The sequence below is a fragment of the Melospiza melodia genome, unplaced genomic scaffold (genome assembly GCF_035770615.1).
Source record: "Melospiza melodia melodia isolate bMelMel2 unplaced genomic scaffold, bMelMel2.pri scaffold_51, whole genome shotgun sequence".
NCBI lineage: Eukaryota > Metazoa > Chordata > Aves > Passeriformes > Passerellidae > Melospiza > Melospiza melodia.
In genome coordinates, this window is record NW_026948797.1 from 449,751 (window position 1) to 470,548 (window position 20,798).

General features: G+C 50.1%; 1 protein-coding gene across 1 annotated transcript; it reads right to left on the reverse strand.

Annotated features, from left to right (window-relative positions):
• Positions 1-6,341: 6,341 nt before the first annotated feature.
• On the reverse strand, positions 6,342-7,289 carry LOC134413750 (olfactory receptor 14I1-like). The gene has a single exon (XM_063147778.1). The coding sequence runs from the start codon at positions 7,272-7,274 to the stop codon at positions 6,342-6,344; it is 933 nt and encodes a 310-aa protein (XP_063003848.1). The 5' UTR covers positions 7,275-7,289.
• Between the last annotated feature and the right edge of the window lie 13,509 nt (positions 7,290-20,798).

The following is a 20,798-nucleotide window of genomic DNA, read 5'->3' on the forward strand; positions in this document are numbered from 1 at the left end:
GTAAAAACAAACCTGCTGAAACTCTTTTTGTAGCCTTCCAAGGCATGAAATCACTCTTACAGTTTTCATCATAATGACGAGCAGATCTTGTTCCCCTTAGTTTGTTCTTAAAGACTGCCTTGGCACTAGGTGCTATCACAGGGAGTATTCCAATGCTACATGGGCCGCCTTCAAGGTGTGATGGATTGCTTTGTCAAGCCCAATCTCCACAAATGAACAATATCCCTTGGGCGATTGTCGTGGATATTGGTCAGCCTCAGAAAGCACATCCCAACTGTTTGAATAATTACACCAAAAACTTAAGTTTCTGTGTGCAAAATAATGGGGAGTAACATTGTACTTTGGAGGATCATGTTCTTGCTAATCATTAGCTATAAATGTAAGGCTAAAATCTATTGTTAAAGAACCAAGGATTTCTAATTCTTGGGGTTCAGATACTTCTTTGGCCCAAACTTTCCAATTCAATACAGGATTGTTCCTATTGTCAGTTTCACCAGGCTCACCATTGGATTGTTTTTTGTTCAAAGGCAAATCTTTTACTGGCACACCAACCAGACAGGTTGAGAAAGGCCTTTCTGGTTCCAAATGAGACAAACATATGGTATCCGAGCCTGCTGCCTTAGCTAAGGTCAACCAAACATTTGGTTATGGTTGTTTGACAGGCAAATCTGCACGACAAGAAGTAATTAAAACCCACCAACACCAGCATATAATTTGATTTTGCTCTCTTTTTCATGAGCTAATTTTGGCAAAATCCTCACATATATATCAATTTTAAAACTTTGCTTTTAAACTTAAGATTTCACCTTTAAGATCCAATAGATGGGATCTAAACTGTAACAAAAAAAAAACCAGCCCCGCAGGGCTCCGTCCCATCCCATCCTGTCCCATCCATCCTGACAGTCTCAATGGGCTGCTGTCCCATCAACATCTGCTCTGCTCCAGGCTGAAACAGGGCCCAGCATGGTGCCAGGATCATCAGAGAGCTGAGGTGTGTGCTGGAATTAAATGCCCTCCCCATCCCACAGCAGCCCTGCATTTCCCTGCTGCAGCCTTGGTCTCCAGCACAGCCATGGAGGCTCTTTGGGCTTGGGACTGTTCCTGCAGCCCCCAAGGGCAGCTGAGCTCTGCCTTTGGCCCAGTCAGGCCTGGCCAGCACAGGCCATGCTCAGCGATTGCTTGTGTGTGCCTGGCCTTGCTGTCAGCCCTGGCAGCGGCTGCGTGGCCCCTTTGTGGCCCTGTGCTGGCCCAGCCATGGTGGCCCAGCCCCTGTGCAGGCCCAGCCCAGGCCAGGAGCATTGCGGCTGGGAACAGCCCCTGTGCCGTGGTGCCCACAGCAGCCTTGGGGCTCTGTGCCCCATGGCCTCGCTGCTGGGCAGCCTCTGCCAGCTCCTGCAGAGCCTGGGGCACCTGTGGGCCTGCACAGACAGCCCTGCCCCGGGCTCTGCCGGCCTCTGGGCCAGCAGAGAGGCAGCCAGGGCTGGCCATGGACAGGAACAGGCCCTGAATCCCGCAGGAGGATGGAGCTGGGCCACAGCCAAACTCAGCCCAGGCCAAAGCTGGGCTCAGCAGCCAGGGTTGCCAAGGGCTGGGCACAGAGGCTGGTGCTGACAAATGTCCTGGGCCCCCTCCCTGCTCTGTCTGTGCCACCAAGGGCACAGAGCAGCCTCCTCTCTGGGCCACTTGCCTGTTTGCAATGCTTTGCACAGGCACTGGCCCTGCCCCACAAGGCCTGGCCTGAGTCCTGCCCCTGCACTCTCAGCCAGGCTGAGATGGACATTGATGGTTTCTGGGCCAGGCTCTCTGAGCCCAGCCCAGCTCCCTGCAAGCTCTGCCAGCTGCCCTGAGCTCTGGGCAGCACCAAGGGCCTCTCCCCAGCCCAGCCCAGCCCAGCCCAGCCCAGCCCAGCCAGCTCTGGCCCCACAGCTCTGCTCAGGCCAGGCTGCTCTGGGCACTGGCCCCACAGCCTCAGCCCCTGGCAAGGGCACAGCAGCAGCTGCAGCTGCCACAGGACTCAGCCCCAGCCAGTGGGGAAGGTGCTTGGCCAAGGCCAAAGGAAGCTCCCTGGTTGTCCTGCTCCCCTCTGCCTGAGGTGCTGAGAGCTCTGCAGCCTCTGCTGCCATCCCATCTGCCCAGGGCAGCACAAGAGCTCTTGAGGGCCTTGGGGCCCTCAAGAGCTGCTCCTGCTCCAAGCCCAGGGCCCATACCAAAGCTGGGGCAGCAACAAAGCTGTGCCTATTTCTGTTCATTGCTGATCTGATGGTGATGGATCCTCAGCCACTTGGGGGTTGCTGATGAATTTTACTCCTCCAGAGGCCTCTTCTTTCTTGAGCTCTTCAGTTCAGGAATTCACTGGAAAAGGCTCATAAACATTTGTTCAAAACACTTGAACAAGACAAGCCCTTGGGAATCATTCCAACTTTTAATTCTTCTGTGGTTAAGACAGAAGAATTAGACAAATTTCAGAAGTGAATTCCAAGTGAATATACTGTATTGAAAACAATGAAGAGAGAATTGTTTGGTCGAGTTAAGTTTTCTTCTCCTCATTATAGACAGACATCTGCAATATCCAATTTATATTGACCCCCAGCACTTTCTAATGCAGTCTGATTAGATACTAAAAATCAAGACCTTTCTTGGCTGACAATCAATCACACTTTGTCCCTACCCCCTCCCCACCATTTCCCCCATCCAAGCCCTGGCACTCAGAGCAGCTGAGGAGTGGAGTCACATCCAGGGGTGTCTTCAGGGCTCAGGATTGGGGCCAGGTCGGTTCAATCTCTTTATTTCTGGACTGGATGAGGCCATTAAGGGCATCCTCAATTAATTCCTAGGTGAGCTCGAGCTGGGTGGGAGTGTGGCTGTGCTGGAGGGCAGGAAGCTCTGCAGAGGGATCTGGACAGGCTGGAGCCATGGGCCCAGGACAGTTGGATGAGGTTCACCAAGGCCAAGGGCTGGGTCCTGCCCTGGGCTCACAACCACCCCAAATCCCTGGCTGTGCCCTGCCCCTGATCCCCACAGCCTGTCCCGTTTTGCCATGGACTTTTTGGAACAAGTCAGCTATGCTCCGGGTATGGAGGGAGCTCCAGGTGCCACCACTGGAGTGGGAACCACAACTCATCAGGTTTGTGTCCTTTGGGGGTCAGGAACTGGTGAGACTCAGAGGCACAGAAAGTTTCTCTACATGGCCAACGGACCATGGTTGAACAGGACAAAATTTCATAACAATCACACTGCTCCCTGAGCTATGTGCAATGTCCCATCAGTGTCTGATGAGTCCACCATCCACAAGTGATTTCCGCGCTAAAATTAATTTCAGACAAAGCTGGTTCTGTGATAGATATAAATACAATTAAGTTCTTGTATCAGGATTCTCGTCCTGGAATGGGGGCAAAACAGCTCCAAGAAATCCTGATTTGCAAAGCTGTCAGTGGCGGATGGGAGAAGGGAGGTCAGACTGCTTTTGATGTTGAGGAAATGCTGAAACCAGCCTGACTAATTTCAACTCCTCATGTCCTAGCTGATCACTCCTCTTTCCCCTTCCACCTATTGCTTTTTTTCTCCCACCAGGCCCCCTGGTGAAGAGCCTGGCTCTGTGTTCTCCATCCCCTCCTCGCTGACACTGCCAGGCTGGGATGAGGAGCCCCTCAGCCTTCCCTGCTCCGGGCTGGACAATCCAGCTCCCTCAGCCTCTGCTCACAGCCCAAGGGCTGCAGCCCCACCTTGGAGATCCTTCCCAGACCCTGCTCCAGCTGCCAGACATCTTTCCTGCCCTGGGCAACCCAACCCAGGCCACATTAACCTGGATAATCCCTGTCCTTGATGTCCTGGTCACACAGCCCTGGCCCCTTGTCCCCTGTCAGGCTCTGGGGTGGATCCTGTGGAACATCCTTTGGTGGAGGCTGTGGCTCCATATGGGCTGGGGGGATCCCGGGGGACAGGGACCCTGCTGGGCATGAACAGCTTTGGACTTGTTGGGAGAAATATGTGAGGGGGAGCTGGGGCTCCCAATGACCTGACACGGCCCTGCTGGGATGCCACACAGCCCCTCTTGATGTCTCAGCCTGCTCTGTGAGGTCAAAGCTCATTCTCTAATGTCACACAGCTGGTCTCTGATGTCATAGTCAGCTCTGTGATGTTAGACCTCTGCCCTGTGATGTCACAGTTGGATCTGTGATGTCACAGAGGCAATCTGTGATGTCATGGCTGATCAATGACCTCACATAACCCACTCTGTGACCATGTTATCCAATGATCAATTGTCTTCACCAGGTGAGCTGACACCTGGAGCTTGTACTCCGAAACCCCAGGCCTATGGATACCACACAATGCCCATTGTGTGAGAAGGGGAACTGGAAGTTCAGTCGCCTCAGTGTCCTGCCAGCTCACCCAAGGCCCACTGGAACATTGGGGTCCACGACCACCAGGAACCACCAGAGAGACCCCCGGGCAGAAGAATGGCTCCTGGCCTGGATCAGGAATGGTGAGCCCAGTGCTCAGGATAGGTTGGGCAGAACCTCGAATGCTGTGTCCAGTTCAGGACCTCCAATTAAGGAAGGACATGGAGGGGCTGGAGCATGTCCAGAGAATGGCAACAAGGCTGGTGAGGGGTCTGGAGCACAAGTCCTGTGAGGAGCAGCTGAGGGAGATGTGGTTGTTCATCCTGGAGAAGAGAAGGCTCAGGGCAGACAAGGCAGTGTCAGGGCACAGGTTGGACTTGATGATCTCCAAAGACTTTTCCAACCTTGCTGATTCTGGGACTCTCTGGAACCACCCTTGGAGCAGTTGCAGGAGGAGCCCTGAGTGTCCTCTTGAGAAGCTCCAGCAGCCCAGGTCCCTCAGCTGCTTCTCCAAGCCACAAAGGCCATCCTGTCAGTCCTGAAGAGCCTCTGCAGCTCCTCCTCACTGCCCAGAACAGGGAGCCCCAGAGCCAGACACAACAGCCCAGATGTGCCCCCCTGGCCTGGGGTGCCTCTGGCAAGGGAGCAGCACCAGGCACTGCATAGGCCTGCAGACAATTCCTGCAGCACTTGTAGGATGATCCTGCTGCCCCAGGGACGTTCCCATGGTGCCAAGCCAGGAACTGCAATGGGGAGTGGGGCCACAGAGGAAAGGGCAAACAGGAATGAGCTGTTTGCAGGGGAGGGAACTGGGGTAGGCAAGAGGAAGAAATTTGGACAAGGGAGAGTAAAGAAAGCAAAGGTGAAGCAAAGGAAATGCTCAGGGCAGTTTGGGGGTGGCTGTCAGGCAGCCCTGGCTCTGAGCAACAGCATTTGCAGTGGGACAGGAAAATCCCAGCTCCTGAGAACCAACTTTCTGGCTGACTGCAGAAGCCACAACAAAGGTGAGTGGTTTCCCTGGTGTACCCAGCCCTTGTTGGCCCCAGGGGCTTATGATATTTGTGCTCCCTCAGGTTCATGCCTGTCCCCAAAGCAACAGCATGGGGGTGCTCCCCCTGCTCTGTGCAATGCAAACAGGGGCTGCTGAGGCAGTGCTGCCGTGTCTGTGCCTGCAAGGATGGGGCACCTGTGTGAGCTGGGGGAGAGGCCAAGGCTGCAGAGGAGGGATGTTGCTGGCAGCTCCATGAGGACGCTCTGGCACGCTGCCCTGGGCTGTCCAGTGCACTGGGGATGGGTCAGCCCCTGCTCTGCTGCTCCTTCCCATCTGCCCCAGGGCCCTTGCAGAGCCCCAGCCATGCTGTTTGCCCCCAGCCTGCCCAGGGTGAACCTGGGGCTGCTCGCAGGGCTTTTCTATGCTGAGCATTGGCCTGGGTTTGTTTATGAGAGAGCCTGGGCAAGGAGCCTGGAGACCCCAGTCCCTCGCCTGAGGCATCACCGCTGCCCCAGCAGTGCCCATGGCCTGTCCCTGCTGCAGCCCCGGCACTGCCATCCCCAGGGCTGTGCCTGGCCCCGAGAGCACTCAGGCGCTGCAGCCACACCAGGGCCACCACGGCAGCAGGGCAGGGCCACAGCAGCAGCACTGGCAACACCAAGTGCTGCTGCTGCCTGGCACAGCTGCTGGGCCAGCACTGATCTGCCCCCAGCTCTGCACACAGACATTGCTGCTGCAGCTCCAGAGAAGGCAACAAAAGGGCATCTCTGCAGATAACTTTGCTGGGAGATCCCTTAGTTCAGATAAAGCCAGTAAGATTGCAGCCCCTCATTGACACAGTTTGCGGCCACAGGGAAGGCAAAGAGAAACAAAATGAGAAACGGCACAAGAAAGGCATTTCTTTGTGGACAATATGAGAAAACTAATACAAAGGAAAAAACACCCACCACAATTAAACCAACAATTAGATGACTATTATTACAAGTGATATGCAGATATTGGCCAGCAGTTTAATGTTTGCGAAAGCATCCAGTCATCAGTGTCCACACTGCAGCCTTGAGCTCCTGGTTCCTCAGGCTGTAGATGAGGGGGTTCAGGGCTGGAGGCACCACCGAGTACAGAACTGACACTGCCAGATCCAGGGATGGGGAGGAAATGGAGGGAGGCTTCAGGTGAGCAAGTATGGCAGTGCTGATGAACAGGGATACCACAGCCAGGTGAGGGAGGCAGGTGGAAAAGGCTTTGTGCCGTCCCTGCTCAGAGGGGATCCTCAGCACAGCCCTGAAAATCTGCACATAGGAGAAAACAATGAAAACGAAACAAGTAAGTGCTAAACAGGCACTAAGCGCAAGGAGCACAAATTCCCTGTGGTTCGAGTGTGAGCAGGAGAGCTTGAGGATCTGTGGGATTTCACAGAAGAACTGGCCCAAGGCATTGCCTTTGCTCAGGGGCAGGGAAAATGTATTGGCTGTGTGCAGCAGAGCATTGAGAAACGCACTGGCCCAGGCAGCTGCTGCCATGGGGGCACAAGCTCTGCTGCCCAGGAGGGTCCCATAGTGCAGGGGTTTGCAGATGGACACGTAGCGGTCATAGGACATCATGGTCAGAAGATAAAACTCTGCTGATATGAAAAACATAAAGAAAAAGAGCTGTGCAGCACATCCTCTGTAGGAGATCTTCCTGGTGTCCCAGACAGAATTGTGCATGGCTTTGGGGACAGTGGTGCAGATGGAGCCCAGGTCACTGAGGGCCAGGTTGAGCAGGAAGAAGAACATGGGCGTGTGCAGGTGGTGGCCGCAGGCTACGGCGCTGATGATAAGGCCATTGCCCAGGAGGGCAGCCAGGGAGATGCCCAGCAAGAGGCAGAAGTGCAGGAGCTGCAGCTGCCGCGTGTCTGCTAATGCCAGCAGGAGGAAGTGGCTGATGGAGCTGCTGTTGGACATTTCTTCTGCCTTAGCATGGGGTTCAGTAAAAAAAGAAATCATGGAATAGCTGGGTTTGGAGAGGACTTTAACATCCCAGCACAGCTTGAGGGCACTTTCCCCCCACTGCCTGCCCAGGGCTCTGCTGCCTGGAGCTCTCCATGCCAGCAGCTGCTTCTCTGTGCCCAGGGCAGGGCCCTGCCAGTGCTGCCAGAGCCCAGCCCAGCCCTGGGGCTCAGCTCTGCCCTACAGACCCCTCCCAGCTCAGGCACTGCCCAGGGGCAGCTCTGGCTCTGCAGGCTCTGATGGCAGAGTCAGAGCAACCCTGAGGAGGCTGGAAAAGTGCCACCTCTTCTGCCTGTGAGGGGCCCTGTGCTGATTTCTGTCTTTGCCTGGTTTATTCATACCTGAATTTTTTTAATCTGAACTTAACTAAGATAAGAATATCTATGGGCAATTTCCCGTCAAGGCAAGCCAGAACAATAGATTAAAAAAGCAGGATTTTCCCTTGTATGCAGCCCCTGCCTTGCTATTCTACCTGTATAATCTACTTGGAAATGTTCTGCAGTTCAATGCCATGCTGGGAGCTGTCCTGAGCAATGCAGCATCCTCCCCACACCATGAGAACACTTCCAAGCCTTACCAGCTCTCTCCTCCCACCCAGATCTTGTCCCCCAGTGCTGGAAGCAGCTGCCAGGGCTGGCTGAGAGCTGTCCCTGGCAGGCAGCAGACTCCCTGCCCCAGCACAGCACCCTGGGCTGCAGGACCCTGCTCTGCAGGACAGACCTGGGCACCCCTGGCTGCTCTACACAAAAGACAATCAGAGAATGTACTCACAGAGTGTGTAGCCATTGGGATGTTCCAGCTTGAGGAGATGGCTCCAGGAGCTTCAGCTGCATTGTCCTGCAGCCAGAGATTCCTGTGCCAAGGGCTGGCAGTGATTCTGCCCCAGGCACTTCTCAGCACCTTCCCAGCCCTGACTGATTGAAGCTCTCTGTGCCTCTCTGCTGTGTCCGGGGTGGCTGCAGGCAGTGCCCCAGCCCTGCTGGGCTGGCAGAAGAGCTGCTCATCAAGAGAAATGTGCTTTTGAAGCTCTTCTTGGTTACCAGGAGCCGCCTCTGTGCCAGGAGCCCAGCCTAGCTCAGCAGCACAGACACAGCACAAGGACTTTAATTAGCCTCTGGGGCTTTGTGCTCAGGCCCTGAACATCAGTCCCTGAGAGGGAGCTGAAGAAACCTCTCCAGAACTCCAAGTCACAATCCAACTCCAAAGTTTCTTGGACTTTTAATGGGTCCCACTGAGGGACACGACTGAGAAAGTGTCCCCAAGCCCCAGACAGAGCAGAGAACTGGAGGCAGTAATGACAGGTGGAGACAAAGAGAAGCCAATCTTGGTGCCCTGGGGCACAGCAGTGTCTGTGCCACCAAGGGCTGTGAGGAGACACCTTGTCCTGAGGCACTGGGGCCTACTGGCACATCCCCAGGCAGGCTGGGCACTGTCAGCCCCTTGTATTGCCCTCAGCATTCTCCCCTAGCCCACATCCCAGTGGCCTCAAGGATCTGCTGGAAGGAGTCCCTGAAGAGCCCTGGTCAGGAATGGCCCTGGGGGCTCCTTAATGCTTCCAGAGACTGCAGGTTTTTCAAAAGACTTTGGGTTTGGCTTTTGCCTTGGAGTCTCTGAGAGGTTTGTGCAATCATGACCTCCAATTATCTGATTTAATTAGTCCCTGGAGAGGTTTTTGTCAGTAACAACACTCAGTGGGGCTCATTAATGCTTCAAGGTACTTCAGTTATTTTAAGGTACTTGGTGTTTCCCTTTTGATACAGACTCTGTGAGAGGTTTTTACAATCCTGGCCCCAATTATCTGCTTTAATGAGTCCCTTGAGGGCTTATTAGTGACACTCAGTGGGGCTCGTTATTGCCTTGAGATACTCAAGATTTTTAAGGTACTTTATGGATTTAAGAATACTTTTAGGTACTTTTAAAGTGTTTCCTTCCCACACTCAGTCTCTGAGAGGTTTTTGTGCCATCCTGGCCTCTAATTCTCTCCTCCAAGGAGTCCATGAGGATCCTGCGTATGGTATCTTTCTCCTTTCTGTTTTACAACAAAGATGGAATTGAAAGAATTTTGTAAGACTTTCTAAAGTCATCCAAACAGACATGGGACAATTTACAATACAACAACAACAACCACTAAGAGAATTAATAGTCCTGTTTTAGCTAGACATCATCCAACCCTTTAGTCCTCAGGATTGGAAGAGTTTATTGAACCAGTCTTTGTTTTCCACTTGAAGATTCTTGAACCCTTGCTTCAGTACCTGAATGCTCTTGTGGATTGACTCGCTGTGGCTGGAGAGGTTCATGCAACACACACCCTCAGAGTCTACACAGCCATGCCCATGTGCCCAGAGTAAAAACTCTATTGCTGTTCTGCAAGGTGGCATGTCTGATGGTCTCTACGTCTGAGAGCAGGCCACTCAATGTGAGGGAGGTAGCATTGGTTTGCTTACTTAACAGGCACCCAAGATGGTGTAATTGTCCTAAAGCTTTAGCTGCAGCCACGCAGGGTACTCCAAATTGAGGGTGCTACCATCCAATACCTGGATTAAAGCTTGCGAAGCCATCTCTTTGATATCATCCAATACTTCTCTGAGGAACTTGCTGTTGTATCATCTAGCAGGCTGTGTTGTCCTTCTCCAGCTAGATGGTTGATTGTCAATTCCGCCCTTGCCTCATTATTAGCATAGTCTGCTATTAATTGATTTAGTAAACATTTCCATTCTCCCTCCCACAGTGTGTATTCTGTAGGTGACAACAACATGTCATAATATATTTTAAATCATAGGGGGTTAAGACATGTGCTATAAACATGGACATCATTAGTCCAATACAACAAGGTAAGTCCTTCCTATGGTCTTTTGCTGCCCCACACAGATCCTTGATTTCCCCGTAAACCAATGGCTGATACCTGGGATTCAGCCCTCTTCTTTCATAACATACCAGGGCAATGAGGAGTTTTGAGACTATTTGCCAGTTTCCTTCCTTAACTGCTTCTTTCCGGATCCTTTCCTTGGGATCTTCCAGGGTTGAGGGGCGAGGTGGCTCTGTGGAATCCAAACTGTCTTCTGGGGAGGAAGAATAACTTGGAGGAGAAACATTTGAATAAGAAATAGTGTGACAGTTGGGCTTAGTATCTTTGACAATGGGGGTTATATTGTTGCTGGAAGGTGAAGAAAAGGGCATGGCCATTTTGTCAGGTGTTGGGGAGGAAGGTTGATTTAGGACGGCAGACTTCCAGGGTGGAGTTCTGGAGGCATGGCCCAGGGTGAAGGTGGAATGATTGACAACAGGGCATAACCCGCAGTTGTGGTGGTGGAGTCTGGAATTTCGTTCAGGGTGGAAGACAAGGTTGTGGTAGCAAGAAGTGGAGGAGCCAAGATGGAGGGACCACATTCAGGCTCCTTCCATCTTGAGTCTCCAGGGCATGATGCTCCAAGGCTGCGTAGCCATTGCCATCTTGGACCGTCGTGGAAGGTCCGAGAAAGGCCAGTTTGAGGGGAGTTCCCGAGTTAGGAGTGACCAACAGATTGAGTTTTCAACACACTGCTTGCTGGTCAAGGGAGGTGTAGAAGATGGGGAGGATGCACAGTGCAATGGGGTCCCTTTTGGTTGAAAGGTTGTACAATTTAACTCCCACTGAGTCCCAACATTCAGTGGTATGGATTTCGTCAGCAGAGGCATCTGGAAAATTTTTACTGATCCACCTCATGATTGATTTTTATTCGTTCTTTGAAAATATTATGTCATGGTCAGTGAGAATTAAAGCATCCATATATGCTCCTTTCTACTTTGGACATCTGGCTGCCCATTTTTCTCTTTCTCTGCCTTATGGGGAAGAGCCACCAGAACACCCCAAGTCATTTATGGGACGTGGGTGCATAATGTAAAAACACAGTGGCAAAATGGGCAATAAATGTCTTGCATTTCCCCAAACCTACCTGCAACCCTATGCAGGTGAAATCATCATTGTCCCTGCTGATCCTGGCCAAGGTCCCTCGAAGCAACGATGAATCCACCGGGCCTGGCACAATCCAAAATCCCAGGGAGCACTGGCCTATCGATCAGGTAACTCCTGTTGACGTCACTGATGCAGGGAGCCCTGAATGTTATAGTTCCTGTTCGGGCACCAAATGTCACAGTGAAGGTGGCTGCAACAAACCTCTCTGGTTCCCTGACTTCAGGGCAAGGGTGGCGAAAATGAAAAGGGGCAGGATCAATGGAGTTGTATAAAAGGAACTTTAATAACAGGGTGAAAAACAATAAACATGGAGAAGTTGAGAACAGTATGAGGGGCAGGATCCAAAGACCCGAGACAAAGGAGAAGCAACCACATAGACACTTAGGGGTAGAACACTCTAGGACAATAACCATATAGGAGAAATTAGTAACCAATAGGGGAGTAAACACTTGGGCAAGTTAGCACTGCAACACTAAAAGCTTATGGGGGAACTCTCAGGCTCACCCTAAGTTAAACAAATTATTCCCACGGCTTGAAACTCATGCCTAATTCTTTTGGGGTAAAATCTGGCTGACTCTGAGTTACAGCTGGGCTAACTACCTCAATGCTAAATTGCACTGGTCCCGTGGGTCCATGTGGCCCAACAGAGCACAATGATGTCCTTGGTTCCACGAGGCCCCACAGTGTCACAATGGTCCCTTGGATCCATAGGGCTCTGCAGTGTCATAATGGCCAATTCATTTCACAAGTCTCCCAAGTGTCACATTGGTCTCCATAAGAAAGAAAGCATGGAGCCCCCATGTTTCAGGAGCTGATGAACAGCAACCACCAGAGGGCAAGGTAAGCCTGACCTGTCTGTCCTGGCAGGTTTGCTTGGTGCAACCCTTGGATATTCAAAATTATGAATGTGAAATCTTAATTTCAGATTTTTTGCCTGGAAAAGGATGATTTTTTCCATACAAAGTAAAGCACAGAGCCCTTTCCAGTGTTTGGAAAACAGGTGAGTTCTGGCACTCAGGAGTCAAAGACCAGCCCAGACCTGTCTGTCCTGGCAGCTTTTGTCTGGCAGCAATCCTTAGATACACAGAAATTTGGAGGTGGAATCCTAATTTTGGCCATGGATACCTTGGTAAGACGGACAGCTCTTTTCCACACAAAGGAAAGCCCAGAGCCTCAGTGTTTCAGGGACAGATGGGAGTGGCCTTCCACATTCAGAGGTCAGCCAGATCTGTCAGGTGACCCCTGGGAGACCAAGGCAGCCATACCTATTTCATGTTCCCTTGCTTCCACAGGGCCCTGCAGTGTCACAATGGCTACTTTCTTCCATGATGCCCTAAGATGTCATAATGTCCCCTTAGTTATACAAGTCCTTAATGGTTACACAAGGATCCTAATGGTCTCCATGGTTCCACAAGTCCCCACAGTGTCCTAATGGTCTTTGGGTTCCATGAAGCCCCTCTGTGTCATCATGACCCCTTGCTTCCATTGGGGCCCCATAGTGCAACAATGATTCTCTTGGTTCCACAAATTCCCATAATGTCACAATGGCCCGGTGCTTCCATGAGGCCCTGCAGGGTCATGATGGCCCTTTGGCTCCGTGGGACCCCACAGTGTCACAATACTCTCCATGATTCCAGGGGGCCTTGCAATGTCACAATGCTCTCCATGGATCCATGGTGCCCTGCAGGATCACAACGGCCCTTTGGCTCCACAAGGCCCTGAAATGCAGCAATGGCCTCTTGGTTCCACAAAGCCTTGCTGCTTCAGACTGGCCCCTTGGGACCATGGTACTCACAGTTTCACAATGTTCCCCTTGGTTCCCCAAGTTCCTACAGTGTACCAGGTTCCCCAAGGGCCTGCAGTGTCACCATGGTCTCCATAGGAAGGAAATAAGCGAGCCCCAGCATGCAGGGGCAGATGAGAGGCAGTCACCAGAGGCCAAGTCTAGCCAGACTTGACTGTACGGGAAGATCTTTTCTGGGAGTAACCCTTGCATACAGAGAATTTTGGACACAAAATCCCAGTTTTGGCCATGGGCACCTAGACAAGAAAAACAGTTCTTTCCCATAGGAAGGAAAGCACGGACCCCCAGTGTGACCATGGTCACAAGGGTTTTGAGGATGACAGAGACGAGAAAATGTTGACTCCATGATCAGAAGGCTTGATTTATTATTTTATGATATATATACTACATTACTACTATACTAAAAAGAAATAGAAGGAAAAGCTCTCAGAAGGCTAGCTAAGAATAGAATAGAAAAGAATGAATAACAAAGGCAGCTGGCTGAGATCGAGGGCCAGCTCTGCCGTGACTGGTCAGTAAATCCAAACATCTACAGGAGACCAATCACGGATCCACCTGTTACATTCCACAGCAGAAGATAACCATTGTTTACATTTGTCTCTGAGGCCACAGCTTCTCAGAAGGGAGAAAAAATCCCAAGAAAAGATTTTTCACAAAAGATGTCTGCGACACCCCAGTGCTTCACAATCAGATGGGAAGTGGCCCTTGATATGTCAAATTCAGTGGGCCCTGACAGCCCCCCAGGAGTCCAAACTAGGCAGACCTGTTCCATGTTCCATTGATTCCATGGGTCTCCACATTGACACAGTGTTCTCTGATTCCATGAGGTCTGGCAATGTCACAATGGCTTCTTGGTTTCATGAGCCCCCACAGAGTCATAAGGGTCCTTTGGCTTCATGCAGCCCCTCTGTGTCACAAACGCTCCTTTTTTATATGGGCCCCACTGTTTAATCATTGACCCTTGCTTCTATAGGGCCCCTGAGTTGCACAATGGTCTCCTTGATTCCATGAGGTTCCCTACTCACACCATCGTTTCCTTGGATCTCCATTGTCACAATTGACCCATGGTTCCATGAGGTTCTGTAGTGTCACAGTGGTCCCTGTCAGCGGCTGGATGAGATCGATGTCCTGAGAGACCTTGGGATGCTCAGAATGCCCTTGTGGGGCCAGGGGCAGGTAAGGCCTTGGTTTGTGGTGGGACAGAGCACCTGGCCTGGCAGAGCTGTGAATCACACAGCAGGGGCTATCCTGACCCACCTCTGATTGGCCCAGCTGTCAATCAATCACACACTTGCAGCTGGTGCTACCCTGGCTCTGATTGGGCAAGCCACTGGCAGTCCCACTCCAGGGGTGGGTTCATGAAGGCCCAGGGCATTAAATGCCAGAGCAGGAGGCCAGCCCATGGTTTGGATACTGCTTTCTCTTGGTGTTCTTTTGTTATTGAGGCTTGAACCAGAGTGATTGGTACCTATGTGCGTGTCTTTCTATAGATCTTCTGTCTTTCTGTTGTTCTTTATTTATTCTCCTTCCAATCCTTACCTGGAACATTTTTGTGTAACTTAATATCTTAAGGGTTAACAGTTTTCAGGTTATATTGGAATATGAATCCAAATATTACCAGTTAGATTGTGCCTGGGCCAGTCTGACCCTCGCTGCCAGGCCAAAGGCAGCAACTGCAGTGTATCACCCCAGAGATACCTTGGCTTGCTGGAGATTGCAGCTGGGCACTGAACAAGTCCAGGCTTGTTAGGAACTCTGTTTACCTCAGGAGGAGAGCTTCAGGCGATGGTGAAGAGAAAAAGGATGGATTCTGCTGGAGGGTTATATCCAGAGGTTTATTCCATGGTTACAGAGGTCTGAACGTGAGCAACTGCTCCAACAGAATTTTCTGACCGCATGGCTCGATTCACCTTTTAAGCTCAGGGACAGGGAAAGGGGAGGGGACAGGTGAGCACCAACCAGGTGGAAGGGGCAGGGTCTCAAGGGATGAGGGACACCTAGACAGGCCAATGACCCCCAGGCCTGAGGGGCATCCTTTGAACTTGACCAACTACACGACGCCTTACTGGAATGTTATGCCTGATTGACAGGACTCACTCAGCAAGGGGCGAGGGGGAAGGGAGAGGGGGGTATTGGCACACCTGGGGAAGGGACCCGGAAGCTTAAGACACACCGCAACATCTCCCCCAAGTTTTGTTTAAAAAGAAGAGGACTGTGTTTGTGGTGCAGAATGATTGCCAAACCATGGTTGGTAAATCGGTTCTTCCTCTACAGGAGGGTCAGTGTTTTCCACTGAAGCCTCCAGGTCATCCATTGGAGCACTGAGGGCTTCCAAATGGTAGACCTCAGGAGGGGGAGATGAGCTTGAAATTAACTTGAGCACCATGCGTTTGATTAGTCCAAAAACAATGCTAAAAGCTACAATAACTATAACTAAGCTAAACAGCACTAAAAACACAGTTTTCAGAATAGATCCCAACCAGCCCGAGAGTCCCCAGCCATTGAACAGTCCACTCAGCCAGTCGTCAGTTTCTCTCTTGATGTCGCTCACCATGGTTTTCATCTTGTCAATTGCGGCATGTACGTTCTCTGCCTTTGATGACAAGTCAAGACAGCAGAGTCCTTCAAATTCTTCACAGCGATGGTTGTGCAGAAGGAGCAGATAGTCTATGGCTGCCCTATTTTGAATGATGGCTTGCCTGGTAATTTCCTCATCTGATAAGAGGTCACTCAGGGCAGTAGAAGTGAGGTTTGCCTGTTTTGCAACCCAACATTCCAATCGGCCTAATTCTCCCATGGTTTTTGCTGCCGAGATCCACGGCAGAAGGACTGTAATTGCAGTGGCCTTAAGTCTGGACCAGTGAACAATTTCTGAATTACAGTCAGGGTCTAATTGCCTTAGGTCTCTTTTTTTGATAGCCAATGTATGTGTGTTGTTTTTAGTTTGCCAATGTATTAGGTTTGTTCGATTTGGTGTTAACAGGCTCAGCTTGCCAAAGGTACATGGACCTCCGAGCAGACGAGGAGGGAGACCTGCCCATGCTCTGTCTCCACATATTAAAAACACACCCTTTGGGAGCTCACGAGGCTTGTAATCACCACCAGATGAGTGCATAATTAAGACTGAATTTTCACACCAGTTCTTGTCTGTTGCTAGGGTCAGGATAGGTGTTTGGTTTAGCTTCATGATATGGTAAGCGGGAATTGAATTTAAAGTGAATGCAAAAGGTTGCATTCATGGAGCCTAAGAGATGGAACTCTTGTGGCTCCCTTTTTGACACTGGTAACTTTCTCGCCCATTCCTGCCAAAACAGTAAAGGATTGTCAGCAGGGTAACGGCCAGGGGAAGGTGTGAGTAAGTTAACTTCTTTTAAGGCACTCCACATTTCATTTGGGAACTCTGAGGATTTAAAAGGAACTCCCACCAGGCAAGTTGACAGAGGGTCAGAGGCTGTTGCAGTGGAGAGGCAAATGTGATCTTGTCCAAGGGCTCTGGCCAGAGTGGTCCATACATTCGCTTTGGGCTGAGGGACTAACCAGGAGATCGCTGGAGAAATGATCGCAAGTAGGACGAGAAGCAGGCTCGGTCTCATGGCGTCTCAAGACTGCACACGAACAACAGGATCTAAACCGGTAAAAGGAAACTTAAGACAAACATATATTACAAACTATTCCAGATAGGAGGCTTAAATGGAATTTCCTCCAGAGAATGCGTGCGGCGTTTTCTTCTCCGGGCAGCATGAGAAACCTGGGGTGCTTCTGTAGATTTCTCTGAGACCTTGGGAACATAGGGCTTTACCAATTTGGAAGGAACCCACCTTAAACCAGAGGGGGTGGACACAAAGGCGTATCCACGTCCCCAGGTAACCAATTTGTAAGGTCCCACCATTTTCCAAGTCTCAGGGTCCTTTACTAAAACTGGAGGTTTTTCTTTAATTAACATATGATTGCTCCCCCCAAAGTGGCGTAGGATGGGTGGGTTCAGGCTGTCAAAAGAACAATTCAGAAAATTGATTGTGAATAGCGCCCTGGATAACCGGATGTGGGGAGGTTCCACCTTCAGAACCTGTTGTTGCTGGTCCAGGACCCTTTTAATATAACGGTGAGTTCTTTCTACAATGGCTTGACCTGTAGGGGAGTAGAGGATGCCAGTTTTGTGCTCTACTCCCCATTGCTGCAGGAAGCTCCCAAATTCCTTGGATTTTTAAGCAGGCCCATTATCAGTTTTCAGCTCCTTGGGGATGCCCATGAAAGAAAAAGCCTGTAAGAGGTGCTTAATAGCATCAATAGATGATTCTCCTGTGTGGGCAGAAGCATAGACCGCTCCAGAAAAGGTATCTACACTAACGTGAACACATTTCTGCCGCCCAAAAGACTGTATGTGTGTTACGTCTGTTTGCCACAGTTCACAACTGTTCAGTCCCCTTGGGTTGGCTCCTTTACTCACTGTAGGGAGTGCATGTTGTTGGCAATTTGGGCATGTGGCCACAATCACTTTGGCCTGTTCTCGAGTGATGTTAAACTGACGAACCAGGCCAGGTGCATTTTGGTGGAAAAGCTGGTGGCTGATTTTTGCCTGTTCAAAATAATTTGGGAGAGTGGCCATCACTGCAGGTGCAGCAAGAGCATCTACCCTTCTGTTGCCTTCAGCGATAAACCCTGGCAAGTCAGTGTGTGACCTGACATGCATCACATAAAATGGTTGCTCTCGGTGAGTGACTAACTTTACCAGTTTTGAGAGCAATTCGAAAAGTGCGATGTTAGACACATCTTGCAGTATTGCTTGATCTGCCCTGGATACTACTCCTGCCACATATGCAGAGTCTGTAATCAGATTAAATGGTTCTGAGAACCTTTCAAAAGCCCTAACAACTGCAGCCAATTCAGCAACCTGAGGTGAACCTTCCACCTCAGCAATGTCTGTCTCCCACTGCTGGGTTTGAGGATCCTTCCAAGTCATAACGGCCTTGTGGGACCTCCCGGATGCATCTGTGAAGACAGTTAGAGCCCTTTTTAAAGGTCTCCTACTTAGAGCACCTCTCAATTTTAAGGTAAATTGAACATCTTGTTCGAACAATTTGTGAGCGGGCCGCGCTACCGAAATTTGTCCTGAGTAGGAATCCAGAGCAAACTGCAACACTTCATTTTCTTGAAACAATTGTTCCAGTATTTTCATAGTATTTTGACCTGATTTAAACTCAACTGGAATCTGAATGCACTTAAAATCACATCCTGCTAACTCCCTGATCCGGGTCCTTGCTTTCTGGATCAGTTCCGCTACCAGCTCCTGAGGCTTTGTCAGTCTCTTGGACCTTTTGTGACTGAGGAAAACCCATTCTATGATCAAGAGAGGGTCCCTCTGGTCCCGGTCCTTTTTTGGTGTGTCCTTTGCCTTAGGTGTTTGTTTTTCCTCCCACTGGAAAATAATTCCATGGAGGTGTGGCAACTTACCTAGGATGATAAATTTGAATGGCAGGTCAGGCCGGCATCGGTTGACCTGTCTTGTGGACATTGCAATCTGAACCTTTTCTAGAGCTTTCCGTGCCTCTGGGATAATAGACCTAGGAGCACCTGGGTCCTCTCCCCCTTTCAATAAATTGAAAAGAGGGGCAAGGTCTTCGTTAGTCAGACCGAGCCATGGTCTTACCCAATTCAAGGACCCACACAACTTGTGGACATCTGCAAGGGTCTTGATCCTTGGATTGATTTCTAGTTTTTGAGGAACAATGGTCCTATTTCCAATTTCTAAGCCCAAATACTTCCAAGGTGGCATCTTTTGAATTTTCTTTTCCTGAAGCTCGGACCCTGCAACAATCAATGCATCGATCGTTAGGTCAAGCGCATGTGTGAGTAAATCATCATTGAGGGCACACACAAGGGTATCATTCATATAATGATAAATAATGGCCTTCTCTGCAGCTGCACGTACTGGGGAAAGCAGGGAAGAGACATACCACTGGCAGATAGCTGGAGATACCTTTAATCCCTGAGGAAGAACGGTCCAATGGTACCTTTTCATAGGGGCTTCTAAATTAATGGAAGGGACCGAGAATGCAAAACGCGGTGCATCGTCAGGGTGCAAGGGGATTTGGAAAAAACAATCTTTAATATCAATAACAGCTAATTTCCAATCTTGGGGAAGCATTGTTGGGGATGGCATACCAGGTTGGGGAGAACCCATATCTTCAATTACATTATTAATTTGTCGGAGGTCGTGAAGAAGTCGCCATCTCTTTTTGTCAGCTTTTTGGATGACAAACACTGGAGAGTTCCATGGGGACATGGTCTCCACAATGTGGCCCTTTTTTAGTTGCTCTTCCACTAGTTCCTCAAGCACCTTTATTTTTTGTTTACTGAGCAGCCACTGTTTTACATCAACTGGTTTTTCTGTTTTCCACTTCAGTTTTTGGGTGGGGCGCTGTTGTTCAATGACTGCTGCACAAATATGCTGTGGAGAGTCTGGAATATCAATTGTGACACCCCACTGGGCCATTAAATCTCTCCCTTACAAAGGTTCCGAATAATCTAACACAAAGGGACGGATATTTGCCAATTGTCCGTTTGGTCCCTCAAATTGAATAATGCTTTTGGATTGTCTTGCCAATTGCAGACCTCCTACACCTCGAAGATGACCTGCAACATTTTGCAAAGGCCAATGTGCTGGCCAGTCTTGTACTGGAATCACTGTGCAGTCTGCACCTGTGTCTACAAGCATCTCAATGCGTTTTGACTCCCCACCCCCACTGACATTACACCATAATTTGGGTTTGTCTTTCCCAAAAACTTGGACCTGGGCAACTGTGGGCCCTCGTTTTTTGATATTTTCAGGTAAAGATGGCACAGGGATAGCTTGTGCAACAATTTGTCCCTTGGGAAGAAACAGGGGTGGGTGGAAACAATGCAGGCCGAGAACGAATTGCTCAGGATCTGATGTTGTCATTCCCTGAGCAATTTTGATCTCTTGTGGTGTGTGTTTGGTGTCCCCAATGACAATGTACTTACAACGAATTCGGTTCCAAGCACCCTTCTGTTCAGGATTGACAGAGACAAAATGCCAGCCAGTGTCCTCCAGGTGGAGTGACTCTGTCAGCTGCAACCTGTAAGGCTCATTGACATAAGACGAGGTTAACACAGGATCACCTATGAAGCCCTAAAGCAGATAGCCTTCCAGAAGTAATGGGTTAAAACATGGAATGAGAGGCATGTAAAGAAGGGCCTAGCACTAGAACACACGGAGAAAGCACAGCACTAGGAAAACAGAGCAATAAATTAGATAAAGGTAGAGCAATAAAGGTAGAGCATCATGACAGGGGAAGAGATAGGTATAGGAGAAACTAATGGGCTAAGCAGGTTTAGAGCCAGCAATGTCGAAACGACCCTAAGGGTTTTGCCAAGCCACGGGATCTAATCCAAGTACACCGGGAATTGACCAAATTAGGAGAGGAGTTCAAAAGTTTAAAGAGGAAGACTCACCGGAAAGACCCCGTCTATGATGAAGGCAACAGGAACGACCACCTGAGAATCCCCCAAAAGAGATGTCTCCACCTACGCTCTGCCCACGCTCCGCCTACATCACGCCCCATATGAATATGCATGATTATGTATCTGATCTGATGTAATCCTATACCCAAAAATGTATATAAGGCTTGCTTTTGCTATGTGAACTCAGAAATCCATTTTGTGATTTCTCCGACGCGTCGCTAATAAAAATACCTCCTGCTTA

What these genes read in the sequence shown, in the direction of transcription:
- LOC134413750 (XM_063147778.1), bottom strand. Translation starts at nt 7,274, where the DNA reads ATGTCCAACAGCAGCTCCATCAGCCACTTCCTCCTGCTGGCATTAGCA.